The 13,725-nt window shown below is 38.1% G+C and overlaps 4 protein-coding genes across 5 annotated transcripts; 1 reads left to right on the top strand and 3 right to left on the bottom strand.

Moving 5' to 3' along the window:
* Positions 1-379: 379 nt before the first annotated feature.
* Positions 380-4,461, bottom strand: LOC120258542 (cold-responsive protein kinase 1-like). Its single transcript, XM_039265993.1, has 10 exons — positions 3,745-4,461; positions 3,491-3,627; positions 3,322-3,419; positions 3,036-3,253; positions 2,390-2,788; positions 2,152-2,312; positions 1,985-2,058; positions 1,757-1,901; positions 1,528-1,677; positions 380-1,443 (listed from the first exon to the last, which is right to left on the bottom strand). The coding sequence occupies exons 1-10, from the start codon at positions 3,923-3,925 to the stop codon at positions 1,363-1,365; spliced, it is 1,644 nt and encodes a 547-aa protein (XP_039121927.1). The 5' UTR covers positions 3,926-4,461; the 3' UTR covers positions 380-1,362.
* A 357-nt stretch (positions 4,462-4,818) lies between these two features.
* Positions 4,819-6,929, top strand: LOC120258546 (putative pentatricopeptide repeat-containing protein At1g77010, mitochondrial). The gene has a single exon (XM_039265999.1). It carries the CDS (start codon positions 4,855-4,857, stop codon positions 6,907-6,909), a length of 2,055 nt encoding a protein of 684 aa, XP_039121933.1. The 5' UTR covers positions 4,819-4,854; the 3' UTR covers positions 6,910-6,929.
* LOC120258548 lies at positions 6,872-10,854 on the bottom strand. 2 transcript variants are annotated; one of them, XM_039266000.1, is made up of 8 exons: positions 10,796-10,854; positions 9,324-9,647; positions 9,159-9,258; positions 8,626-8,787; positions 8,449-8,495; positions 7,857-8,016; positions 7,243-7,309; positions 6,872-7,174 (listed from the first exon to the last, which is right to left on the bottom strand). In XM_039266000.1, the coding sequence occupies exons 2-8, from the start codon at positions 9,537-9,539 to the stop codon at positions 7,120-7,122; spliced, it is 807 nt and encodes a 268-aa protein (XP_039121934.1). In that variant the 5' UTR covers positions 9,540-9,647; positions 10,796-10,854; the 3' UTR covers positions 6,872-7,119. The 2 variants fall into 2 exon arrangements, with proteins under 2 accessions (XP_039121934.1, XP_039121935.1); XM_039266001.1 differs by having other exon boundaries at positions 8,626-8,763.
* A 178-nt stretch (positions 10,855-11,032) lies between these two features.
* On the bottom strand, positions 11,033-13,019 carry LOC120258752 (pentatricopeptide repeat-containing protein At1g52640, mitochondrial). Its single transcript, XM_039266188.1, has 3 exons — positions 11,521-13,019; positions 11,339-11,454; positions 11,033-11,250 (listed from the first exon to the last, which is right to left on the bottom strand). Exons 1-3 carry the CDS (start codon positions 13,017-13,019, stop codon positions 11,033-11,035), a joined length of 1,833 nt encoding a protein of 610 aa, XP_039122122.1.
* Positions 13,020-13,725: the final 706 nt, after the last annotated feature.

Here is a 13,725-nt window from a genome sequence, read left to right as displayed (position 1 = left end):
GAAATTGTTCATTGGCATGGGATCCCAAGATCAATTCTTTCTAACCGAGATGTAACATTTTCGAGTGCTTTTTGGCAGGAGTTCTTTTTCATTCAGTGTTTAAAATGATCTCCTTTGAGATTGTTTATGGTCGAGGTTTCCACCCCTTACATCTTTTTGTATCTGGTGAAACAAAGATTGCCGACTTGGAAGAACAGCTTCTTGCTGGAGATACAATGTTGAAGGTGTTATGCACCAACCTTTTGCGGGCACAATCTCTTGCATGAAAGCACAAGTCAATTTCAGAAGGCATGAATTGTCATTTGAAGTAGGAAATTCTGTTCCCCTTTTGGTGCAACCTTATAGGCAGAAGTCCCTTGCCAAACGCCAATACGTAAAGTGCCAAGATGAGCGGTCTAGCCGCTAAGAAAGGCAGGGGCGTGCACAAGCCTCGGCGGAGCAAGTGGGAGCGGGGCCCGCGCACACATGGGCGCTGGGACCACCCGCACACAACCACTACTCACACTCCCAGAAATGCACCCTCACCCAAGATTCGAACTCTCACTACTTGTGAAAGGTTCTATTGGGGACCCGGCTACCAATAGACCACTTGATCGTTGGTCAATACGTAAAGCTTTTGCCTCAATATTTTGGACCTTATTACTAAGTATGTAAGGTTGGTCCAGTTATATATTAGTTACAGGCTTACAGCTGCCTCCTACATCCAAAGTTCATCCCATTTTCCATGTCTTGCTTTGTCTTGCGAAAGGATATTGGGAGTCTACTTTTGCCCCTCTTCCAATTTTTCATCAATGTAGATTGGTAATTTGAAGTTGAACCTGACAAAAATTTGGCCTACTCCTGGAAAAGGATTCGGGTGTTGCTATTCTTCAATTACTTGTCCAGTGGCACCATCATCCATTGGAGGAAGCCAGCTGGGAAGCTTATGACCTCCTAGTTGTGTAGTTTCCTTTCTTTCGCCTTGAGGGCAAGGCAACATTTCAGGGTGGTGTTGGTCTTTTATATAAATCTTTTGCGCTTCTAACATCAGTCTAGTTCATATTCTTAATATTTTATTTCATAGGTTTTTCTTCTTTCCTTATTATTATTATTATTATTTTTTTGCTTCTAATTTTAGTGTCTACTTGCACCAACTCCATAATGCATTGACTAAATTTAGATGGCACTGTGGAGTTAACAAGTGCCGAAACAACATCATGCTACATACATCACCATAATGCTTTTAGATATGAAAGAGATGGAACTTATTAATGGAGAAGTCCCTTCAGGAACATTATCTGATAGTATGATCAGTGCTGCCAATTTCTTCTTCAATTCAAGATTTAATTTCCAATTCCAAATCTTTAGAATTTGTCTTCTGAATCACTTAACATAGTGAGGAATGAATTGCTGCACCAATTCATTAGCATTGTTGTTGTTCTTTGCTTCAAGGAGACGCACCACCTATGTATTTTTCATCAGTAATGTTAGTGGAATCAGTTAACATGTCGCTATAAATATTGGATTCAATATGGTAGTGGTACAAACCTCTCCCATAGATGGTCGCATTTCTGGTTTTCTTCTTACACAAAGAAATGCAACTCTAGCAAGAAGATACAGTTCATGAGTGTCGAATGAGTCTCCAAGGTGTGGATCAACGAGGTCATGCAATGCGAGACTCTCAACCAGTGGCTCTGCCTGAAAAATTAAGAATACAAACAATTTAAGCATTGATTTGAATCCTTTGATATAGATGTGTAGATATAGATTCATATACCCATTGCAATATATGTTGAGATTGCCCTTTTTTATCGTCAAGAACTCGTCGACCAGAAATCAATTGAAATAGAACAATGCCATATGCATAAACATCAGTTCTGACAGATACGATACCATACTCTGCGTATTCAGGTGCAAGATATCTGCACATTATTAGAAATAAAAAGAAAAATTTAAGTGATAATAGTTCTCTAGTCTAATTGATGCAAAGGTTATCACTTATCACCCTGAAGTTCCAAGGATCCTTGTTTGGAATGACTCTCCACCAGATTTCCATTTTGCAAGGCCGAAATCAGCGAGCTGTGAATCAATTAGACTGATCAGAACTACATAAGGATATTGATCTAACATAGAAGATTAGCTTAATATGATACAATATTTTGAAAAGTTCACCATAGGAACAAAATCATGGGTTATAAGTATGTTGCTTGGCCTCAAATCTCTATGAATTATTGGTCCTCCGCGACACTCTTCATGTAGAAACCGAAGCCCTTTCGCTATTCCCATGGCCAATGAATGTCTTGTGTGCCATTCCAGGAAGTTTGCAGATTCATCTTTGTGACAACCGAAACAAATTATCAAATCATGAACTTCTCAAAATATACAGTTTTATTTATTTAAGCTCTCTTACCGAATAAATGCCAATCCAAGGATCTATTGCAAATGTATTCGTATACGAGAATGTTATGGTTCTCCTTGCAACAATAACCAAGAAGCATCACTATATTTCGATGCCGAGCAAAACTTAGAACATGAACTTCGGAGAAAAACTCCGAATAGCCCTGTGTGCTTGCTTCTTTTCGCATCTTTGCCGCGATAAGTTGACCGTCTTTTAGCTGTCCTTTATATACATGACCAAACCCACCCTCCCCTAATAAATTTTCCTTTGAAAAGTCTTCTGTTGCTTTTTGGATTTCTGAAAATTGGAATCTCATAGACTCTTTCACATAAAGTGATGATCTTAATCCACAGGCAGCACAGAGAATTGGCATTTCCAAGGAATCATACTGTAAGATAGAGTTAGGTTTGTCTGATAAAAAATGAGAAGCTGAATGCGATTTACGATGTTTGGAATAATTTCCTGCAAATTAAAATTAATTTATAAACGCTTAGGTGATAGTAATGAAAGTTATATATAGTTTTTTTATTCATCTTGCAACTCATACCTGTTTTCTTTGATATGCTATTATGATCAAAAGTTTTACTGCTAAATGAAGTTGAATCGCTGCTTTTATGAATATCAGAAATGTCTAGAGAACTTATCGATGCGAAATAACCTCCTCCGGAGACAAATGATTGCTCATTATCGAAAAGATATTGCTCATTTGATGTGGAATAAATAGTTCGTTCAATGGAATAGACTGATTTGAAATCAGAGTCACTTGATGGATTTGTATAAAAATGTTTAACCACATCCACTGCCTGGGTATCTTGAATTGCTGCAACTTTGCAAGGTATGTGATTCACATAGAACTTCAAATTATTTCTTAGATTCCTGTTAAGATTGATAAGCTGATCAAATTCAAGATAACTTGAAACATATGAAATAAAAATCAAACATACCTTTCTAGTATTATCCAAGAAGGCTTATGTGACAAAGCCTCTTGCACTATAACTCTTTTGGTTGGTGTTCCAGCAGTTATTTTTACTTTCAGCCCAACCTGAAAATCAAACTGAAGTTACAACACTTCTTCGTAAATTAAACAATCAAGCATTTGAATGAACTTATTACCCTTTCCTTTTTGATTGTTTCAGCAATTGGAAGAAGCATGCTCTCGTACAAATCAAGTTTCTTCAAGGCTTCTTCTTCAAGAGCTCGAGCATTCGTCCCAGCAAATGAATCAGTGCAAGCTTTTGTCTGGTAACCCACTGTATTAATTCAAACAAATAGGGTTACAATTTGATCCACATTTGTTAATCATTGAATCTGATTACAATGAACAGATTTCATGCAAACAAAGAGAAAAGTAGTAGAGGATTAATTACTCGGATTGTTGATGGTATGAAGCACACCGAGAACGAGCAATGTATCACCGGCAGAGATAATGTCACCACGCATTCGAGCATTATTAATAGTCAGCTGGAATTCATGCTTGGTGTGTTCCCGTGTTGCATCGTAGGCGAAGACAACACAAGAGGGCGAGGTTGTCCTTCTGTGGCTCTCCATTCTTGCCACAGAGACCACCTCCCCGAATTCCTCTCCTTAAAGAAACATAGTATTAAGGACGTAAGAATTTATTAATCTTCGGTAATCTCAGGGAAATTCTAAGTATATCTGAGAGAATATACAGAGGATATTCTCAAGGTTGGAGAGTAGAGGACAAAGATGGAGATGATAATTTTTCTTTTGGAGGGAAGGGAACTATATTTTGAATTGAGGGGAGCATGGCCAATGAAATGCAGGAAGGTTAATTAAGATCAACTACTAATCTTTTGTAAGGCTTAAAGGATTTGTAGTGGTGCATGTAACTGCGGCTAAAATGTCTCCTTTCTAGTAGCATCTGAGTATCAAATTAGCATATTTGCATTGAAAACTCAGGTGGGATTGGTTTTGATTTGTTTGGGAGTAGTTGGAGTTTTTTTTTTTTTGTTTGGATGTGGGAAAACATCAAATTTTTGTAGATACAGTGAGTGTGCTAAATAGAATTTTTAGATAATTTCGGGATGATTTTTATGAATTTAATTTTTGTATTTTGGTTTTTATTTTAGGTGAGTTTGATTTGAGATAGTTGAAAAATATGAATTTTGTATTTGATTGAAAGAATTATAAATTGTGCCCGTATATACTATTAAAGTAGACATAGGCAGAGATTAATATTGGAATGTTGAGTATTTGAATATCCCAATCCCATTCTAGAGTGAAATCACATTGGATAAAACTTAAATCATTCAATTAATCAGATTTAATTATTTGAATATGCAATTGGATTATATGATTATTATGTAATTATAAGTTATTATGAGGGTATATATCTGCAAAAATAAAAATTGATATCTGAAAATAAAATATGAATGTTTTAGGGGGTATATATGCAAAATAAAAATAAAAAATAAAAAATTGAAGCTTTTCCGCCAAAGAATGGTCATCGTCCTCTCATGAATCCAGACCTTCATTCATGGAATCGTCTTCTCCGATCATGCGCCGGTCACAGCTCTATCTCTCTTGGAAAGCAGGTTCATTGCCTTCTCATCAAAGATGGCTCCATTTCCTCTCTCTTCCATTCCAATCGCATTCTCCAATCCTACGCCCGGTGCACCAGCAATGCCGCTCTGGAAGACGCCCGCCAACTGTTCGACGAAATGCCGCACAGGAACTGCTTCTCTTATAACACTCTCATCGACGCCTACTTCAAGGCCAATGATTCCAAGAGTTCTCTACAGCTTTTCGATGCCATGATTGAGAAGAATGAGTTCTCTTGGAACACCATGGTTACTGGTTTAGTGAAGTTTGGTGATATTGGTAATGCTCGGAAGGTGTTTGATGATATGCCAAAGAGAGATGTAATTGCTTGCAATTCTATGATTCATGGGTACGTTCAATGTGGGCAGGTTCAAGAAGCTTTCAAGTTGTGTAAAAAACTGGATTTTGATTCTCCTTCCCCATGCAATGATGGTTTTGTAATGGCGACAATGCTCAGTGCTTGCGCCGATTGGTTGCTTTATCGCTTTGGCAAGCAAATTCATTCTCGTATTTTGGTTCACGGAATTGAGGTTGATTCAGTTCTCGGAAGTTCACTGGTTAACATGTATGGGAAATGTGGAGATTTAGACGATGCTCACCGGGCTTTGGAGTCGATGAAGGAACCAGACGAGTTTTCGTTGTCAGCATTGATCACCGGATATGCAGGAAATGGCAGACTTGTTGATGCAAGAATGATTTTTGATTGTAGAACAAACCCAGGTGTTGTTCTATGGAATTCTATGATTAACGGGTATGTATCGAATTACCAAGGAGAAGAAGCATTGCATCTCTTCATAAGAATGATCAGAGCTGGAATTCGAGGTGATTTTTCAACTCTTGCTAATGTTCTTAGTGCTTGTGTGAGCACAGGCATGCTTAACAATGGCAAACAGTTGCATGGTTTTGCATCAAAACTTGGATTTTTGCGAGACATTGTTGTTGCAAGTGCTCTCTTGGATGTTTACTCTAAGTTTGGTTGCTGGGAGAATGCTTGCATGATTTTTCGGGATATCAAAGTTCATGATACAATTTTACTGAATTCCATGATCAATGTGTACGCAAATTGTGGCCGAATCGAAGATGCTAGGCGGGTTTTTGAGATGATACCGAACAAGAGCTTGATCTCATGGAACTCGATGATAGTCGGTTACAGCCAAAATGGTTATGCTGGCGAAGCATTAGAGCTTTTCTGCGAAATGCGCCGTGTTGATCTCCGGCCTGATAAGGTGGCATTGGCTAGTGCTGTCAGTGCTGCTGCTTCGGTATGTTGTCTAACACTTGGGGAAGAGATCTTCGCTCTTGCGATGATTCTTGGTCTCGTTTCAGACCAGATTATGTCTACTTCCCTTGTTGATCTTTACTGCAAATGTGGTAGAGTTAGTGATGGGAGACGATTATTTGATTCGATGATTAAATTTGATGAAGCTCCATGGAACTCAATGCTGATGGGGTATTCAATGAGTGGACATGGAATAGAAGTTCTTAGGCTCTTTGAGGACATGAGAAATGCCGGTGTTCTTCCAAATGAAGTGAGCTTCATTGCAGTTCTGTCTGGCTGTTGCCATTGTGGGATATTGGAGGAAGGATTGAGATGGTTTCAAACAATGAAAGAAGAATATGGTATTGTGCCAGTAGCCGAGCATTATTCATGCATGGTTGATCTGTTAGTACGCTCTGGACAATTGGAGGAGGCTGTGAATTTCATCGAACAAATGCCATTCCAGTTTGAAGGTGATGCTAGTGTGTGGACATTAGTTCTCGGGGGATGTAAAGCTCAAGGAAATGAGTTCCTTGCATGTAAAGTGGCGAAGAAGCTCATGGAGCTTAATCCTTCACAGTCTGGTCCTTATGTGCAGCTAAGTGGAGTATACGCATCCCATGGGGAGTGGGAAAGATCAGCAGTGATTAGAAGAATGATGCAAAAGAAAAGGATTGATAAGAATCCTGGTTACAGTTGGATTGACAATTGAATAAAAAATTTTACAGAGAAATTCACAGCGTATGGTACATTTGGAAATATAAAAAAAAAAAAGGGAAAATCGAACAAAATGCATGTATATTGTATCAATATGCAAACTTACAATTGTTTCTTTCCTAATATGAAACGTTACCTAGAGTGCCATTAATAAGTAAATTTACCAAGTGATGTGAGATATCAAGGACTTTGTTTGATGAATTGTTCAGGTGCCATCATCATCCTTAGAATCTTGCAGCAGAGCACCTCTAACTTTGGTCCTGCTTACAAAAACCAAATCAGGAAAAAGTGGAAGATGTCAACAAGGTGCTAGCAATTGTGATAATACCTTCGATTCACCGGGGCAGCTCGATGAACTGCTTTCACAGGTTGAGCATCTCTACCAGATGGTACATCTGCGATAGGAACATCATTCACCATTAAAGAGTTCGGTAACAGTAATTTTTTATGACATTGTAAAATGATGAAAACCAATAAGCTTGTATCCGCCAACCTTGAAAAAAATTCTCTAACAAAGACACAAGATGGACATTCCGAAGAACTTAAGATGTCCCTCAACATTTCTCTGCTACATTCAAAGCGGAGCTCCATAACTGGGCTTATATAGAAGTTTGCTTGTAATTCATCAATTTGATTTGTTTATTTGTTCCATTTTCCTAAAAACGTTTATCAAATCGACACCAATACACAAGGTTCCCGAGTGATTAATTATAGACCTTTTAAATCACGTAATATATAAATAACAAGCTAAACTAAGCTTATGGTTTGACCTACAAACGATTCCTGGCATTTTCAGATTAAATTTCAAGATCAGAAACAATAGATGCAGTCTGAGTTCTAAAAGTCAAAAGTTAATCTGGTAGTGCTCATAGCCTCATATGAGAAAAGCCAACAGCAATTTCCATGCAATAAGAATAAAAAATAGCCGATGAATTCTCTCACCTAATGCTTGCTGAGTTTTGGATACTAATGAAGCATCCAAATTGTTAATAGTATCAGCAACAGGTGGTGTGTTGTCATCTGATCCCTTTAGCTTAGGTGCTTTCCGCATCTTTGAAAATGAACAACTATCAAGCTGCCTCTGCAAACTTTCACACCTTTCCTGAATATAAAAATAATCATAGCAATTAAGGAGATAAACAATAACCACATTTTGTTCCTGAATATAAACATGCATTGTTCAGGAAAAATAGCTTCATCTGTGCCTTCCAACCAGATATGCACACAACATAGGATAAAACATACACCAAACTATCTCCTTACTATGTTTCCTACACATATCAATGCTCATAAAGGAGAACAATGAAAAACTAGAAGATTCAAAACAAATAAATAAATAAATCACTCATGTTCTTTGATTATGTATGATTAGTCACCATGACCACCAAGAAAAACAAAGGACCAATTCCATAACAGGTTTTATGCAGCAACCATGGCATATGATCACTGTATATCTCTCTCACAAATTAATAGTTTGCACTTAGTAAATCAGAAAAAAGTGGTAAGTAAATAATGTCCGGTACATCTTACACACCTTCTCAGATGTCAGAGATATAGCCAACTGTCTAGAATGTTCTTTTCCTGGACAAAGAAAATACAACACAATTACATAAGTTAAAAAAACATTTGCAGTAATTCACATAAGTCTTCAACCCATGATATGATATCCAACTTAGTGGAAGTTCTTCTTACATGAGTATAAGCAGCGAACCTTTTATTACATCGTTCTGCTTCTGCTTGAATGCCCCAAAAAGCACGAGCGATAAACTCGCCATGACATCATTAGCTGATGAATTTATACTTCTGTTGAGAGAAAGAGAAATGCGAGGTAGTCCCTTTGACTTGTGGGCTATCAATTTAGCATGTATGGCATCTGAGTTATAAGGATTTCAATAAAAAATGATATTAATCAAATAGAAGGAATCTTGAACATGGCATTCACTAAACATTGATATTTAAAGAAAGTAAAACACTTTCAAGAATGAAACAAGCACCAAAATAGTTTTCAACTTCCCAAAATGCAAACAAGATAAAACAACAAAGTTTCAATTACAGTGGTTTTGACAATGTTTCTAATCAATTTGAATTTTCTACCAATCCTCTAAAAACTTCAATTTTAGACAAACACAAGATAGTACTCCTAAAAATCAAACACGAATGAGATGTAAATCATATAATTCAACAACACCAGCATTATATATATATATATATATACACAAAAGAAAAATATAAGAAAAAACTAACCAGGGCTATCCAATACAAGCTTCACATCCTCTGAAGACAAAGAAGCAATCAGATAATCAAGAAACTCGAACCAAGAGCCACCAATCCCAACGTCGTCCCTCTGCAGAGAAAAAAAAAAATCACAGCTTGAAATCAGTAAAAGTGGAGAAGAGACGCGATGATTACAAGGTCCTCAAGCTCCAAGACGGTGAGTTTTAGATCGAAGGTGTGGGAGTGGAAGTCGGTGGCCGCGATCTCAAGGCAGGAAGGATCGAGGGCGCGTGCGTGGAAGAGGAATTGGTGGAGCGGAGACGCCGGAGAGGCAGAGCTATGGCTCCACTCAGCCTTTGCTTCTCCGAAGACGGGATCGAGATCGGCGAAGCCCTTGCCGGCCGCCTCCATTAACGATCACTGGACCTCGGATGAAGACGGCGCAGTGGGAATGAAGGATATAGGACGCACGTGACTCGCAAGTGCTGGAAGGCAAGCGAGGTTGCAATCGGGTCGGATCTGTCACGCCAGAACAGAAGGACCCGTACAAAATATAAAATTATATAATAAAAAAAATCATATTTACTGATATATATATATATATACATAAAATCAATGGCTTTTGGATTGATTGGTATCAACTCGTAGGGCGTTTATTTCAGTGAGTATCCGATATCGAACCTTATGTTCTATGCAAAGATAAAAAGCATGTGAGTCAGCGTTAAGCCTTGCTTCCCACATGTGCACGTCTCTAGGTTCTGGTGTTTGTCGTTTTTTTCAATATATATATAAATACACGTACAAATATCATATTTAATTTTAAAAAATCATTTTGTGTGACCATGAAAGTACATAAATAAATATTAATTTTTTTTATTACCATAGCAATGAATAAAACATAACTTCATTCACACTTACGTAGTAAATCATTTGTTTGTTTTTATATCTAAAACTTGGAGCAGGGATCTCCGAAACATTCTCTTGTAGGGTGAGGAGTGGGAAAAAATTTCTCCCCGTCTAGTAGAGCGAGACAGGGACAGGGTGTGCTTCTCCGCTCGCGGGTTTCCCACCCCGCTCCCCGTGGGGGCGCTAAGATTTTCCACCAATAAAAATATATTATCTATTTTTATTGTATTTATTAAAAAATATTTAATATGAATATAATATTATTATATACAAAATCATCAAATTTTTGGTTTTTTTAAAAAAATATTTGTGATATTTCATCAATAATGTCCCAGTAAATATAACTTAATTTGTACTTTAATATTATTGTTTAATCATATATATATATATATATATTATGACATGTTAGGAGAAATATTTTATGTAAATTTTGAGCCGAGAAACCCCATCTCCGTGGGGAGCGGGAGTCTCATTCCCTGCCCTGCTCCACTTCCAATTATTAATTCTAAGAGGCTAAATAAATAAAAATACTTTTTAAAAAGGTTTCCAGAGCCAGATCCTTCACTGTATAAATTAAGAGCTATGAGCAAGAACTCACAAGTGAAACAGTGAATTCAATGGAATAAATAAATAAATAAACATATAAATCTTGGAACTATTACAAGCATATGTAATATATCTGAAATTTCAAGCATCATCACAACTCATTACTCCTTAAAACAGACAAAAATATCAGTAAACGCATGAGAATAGTCACTAACCTTAGCATTCTCAGTTTCATCATAAGCTCCACATCATTACGTTTGTACAAGTGTTCAACCAGTCATGTCATCCTTCTGCATGGCTAGCAATTGGCAAATAATACAATGATTTGAAGAAGCAACTGCTTACCAATGTCCTTGCAGAGCTGACTGCTAAGATGGCATTCATATTGCAAATTATTCATCTAATCAATGCAAAGACCATGAATCCATGATCACATTCTTGACATGATATATCTACAATGCCAGATCTTCCATCTCCTTTTGAGCCTGATTCACCTTCTTACTTCTACCCATGGCGCCCATGGCACTCATGTATGCATGGTGTGCTCCACTGCATCTTATCAAAGCATATTTCGATCTCTCTTTCAATCCAAGGCACAACATCAATCCTCTTGACAATTCATAAAAACACCGATACAACAATATACCCTTCACCACTAACGCAGCGGATACTGTTCTAATCCAAGAACTCACACTCAAAACAGAGTAAAGAGATTTCTTCCATCATGCTGTGTCAACCACCATCCTCAAAGTACCTACCTGCCTCCTCCAGGCTAGCAGGCCCCTTTTCTTCCGGCACATCACATGAAACATCACTGAATATTTTGGAGCTGCCAAATGGATTCAACTTGCGGATGACTGATTGGTGGTGATGGCTGAAAGAGTTCATATCCAAGATTAGATTATGAACCATGATCCTATTCTTGACATAAGCTATCTACACTGTGCACTCTTCTATCTCCTTTCGGTCTTGATAAGCCTTCTTTTTTCTATCCATGGAACTAGAAAGCTCTTGTATCGTGCATGATGAGCTCCGCTGCATCTTATCAAAGAGTATATCAACCTTCTCTTTCAATCCAAGATGCAACAATTGGTCTTTCAAAAGTTCACAAGTACTCTGATATGGTGGTATACCCTCCTCCACCATCATCTCAAAGTACCTACATGCATGCTCAATGCCCCCCTTCTTCCTACACAACCCATGAATCATCACTGAATAACTTGGAGCTGCTGGATAAAATCCCCTCTTCTCCATTCCATCCCAAACCTCCATCGCTCTATCTACCCTTCCAACACCGACGAGCATCTTCAGCAACATGTTATATGCATGCCTTTCCGGCAAACAAGAATCCCTATCCATCCTAGAGAACAGCCGCAATGCCTTATTAACCTCCTTAAGTTTGCAATGCACTGCCAACACTGCATTATAACTCCAAACATCTGGCTTCACTCCTCTTTCAAGCATTTCATCAAGCAACTCATAGGCATCATCAATCTTCTCCATTTCACAGAACAGCCTGAGAACACAATTATAAGTATACATATTTGGCGCAAGATTGTATCTTTTCATTCTATCAAGCAATTTCACCGTGGTGCCCAACTCCTTGGCATCACAAGCAGTGCGAATGAACACAGAATAGCTTGCGGCATCCGGCTCAAGGCCATACACTTTCTGCATCTCTAGCAAGCGATCATAAGCTTCACTAACTCTTTTTCCACTACAAAGTGCTGCTAAAAGAGTGTTATACGCGGCCACATCAACCTGGAGGCCTCTGTTCCGCATTTCATCGAACAAATTGAGTGCCATCTTGGAATCCTCAACCTTGGCCCAGCCATTCATGAGAATGGAGTAGGTTTTCTGGGTGACTGAAAAATCGGTTTTTACCTTATCGAAGAAGGCTTGTGCGTCGGCAACGAGCTTGTAGCGGCACAATGAGAGGAAGAGGAAGTGGAGGTCGTGGAGAGTTGGGGAGACACCGAACCTGGGCATGTTGGAGAAGGCACGGATGGCATCTGAGGCGAGGCCGGCGCTGGCGTAGGAGCGGAAGAAGAGGTGGAAGATCTTGGGATCGGGAGAATGGGGAAGGTCGGAGAGAAGGGACCAGAGGAGAGGGTAGAGACGAGAGGAGAGGAGAGAGGAGGCGAGGATCGACAGAGAGTGCGGCGAAGGGCGGAAGGAAGGGTGGCGGAGAGCCCAAAGATAGAAGCGGTGGGAGGAAAGGGGAAGGTTGAGGCAGCGGCGAAGGACGTGGTCGACGAGGTCGGAGGAGAGATGGGACGAGAAGGGGAGGAGGGCGGGCTCGAGTTCGTGGTGCGCTGCGCGGCGATCGCTGAGGATGCGGCAGAGGTCGTTGACGACGTCGCTGAGCGATGGGGAGGGAGCGAGCGATGATATTGTTCTCGCTCGGAGATGCACATGGAGACGGAGATGAACCGCCATGGAAACGCTTGGAAAGCGGGAATCAAGCTCGATGAAACTACACTATATATATATATATATATATAAAAGTTGGTTTTAATAGGTATATACTTATATTAAAATTCATTCTCCCATCTTATCTAATTTATAAAGATTAAGAAAATAGATTGAAATTAGTTCACAATTTAAATTTTATAAAAAATTATATTGATTTTTTAAAATTATTTTTATTTAAAATATACTTTAAAAGATATGTAATTGAATATAATATATTAAAAGTTGAAGAGTTATATTAAATATAAAAGGTAAATTTGAAAAAAAATAATATTTAACGCCTTTATAAATTTTTTAAATAGACAAGTAAAAGACCAAAGAAAACCTCTAAAATGAGAAGTATATAATATGTTTGAATGGAAACCATCAGTTTTTTTTTTCTCTTTAATAGTTTATATTTATGCTTGAATATGTTTTATATACCATAAACCGAACTTTAATCAAATTTAAAGAAATCCCATTCAAATTCAAATTTGTTTTGTTTAGTATATGATGGATATTATAGGAAAGATTTTATGGTATATATATGAATTTTATAAAAAAACTAAATGCATGCGATGAATGCTACTTAAGGTCTAAAAGAAGTAGAATGATAACACACCGACTCTGCAAAGTTGAAAGGTTGAATCTTTCTCGAGTCTCAACTCAGGTAGACTTTTTAAACCTCTTTCAA

This window comes from Dioscorea cayenensis, chromosome 4 (genome assembly GCF_009730915.1).
Source record: "Dioscorea cayenensis subsp. rotundata cultivar TDr96_F1 chromosome 4, TDr96_F1_v2_PseudoChromosome.rev07_lg8_w22 25.fasta, whole genome shotgun sequence".
NCBI lineage: Eukaryota > Viridiplantae > Streptophyta > Magnoliopsida > Dioscoreales > Dioscoreaceae > Dioscorea > Dioscorea cayenensis.
Note: the sequence above shows the minus strand (reverse complement) of the source record. Positions and strands in the feature narration are given on the sequence as shown.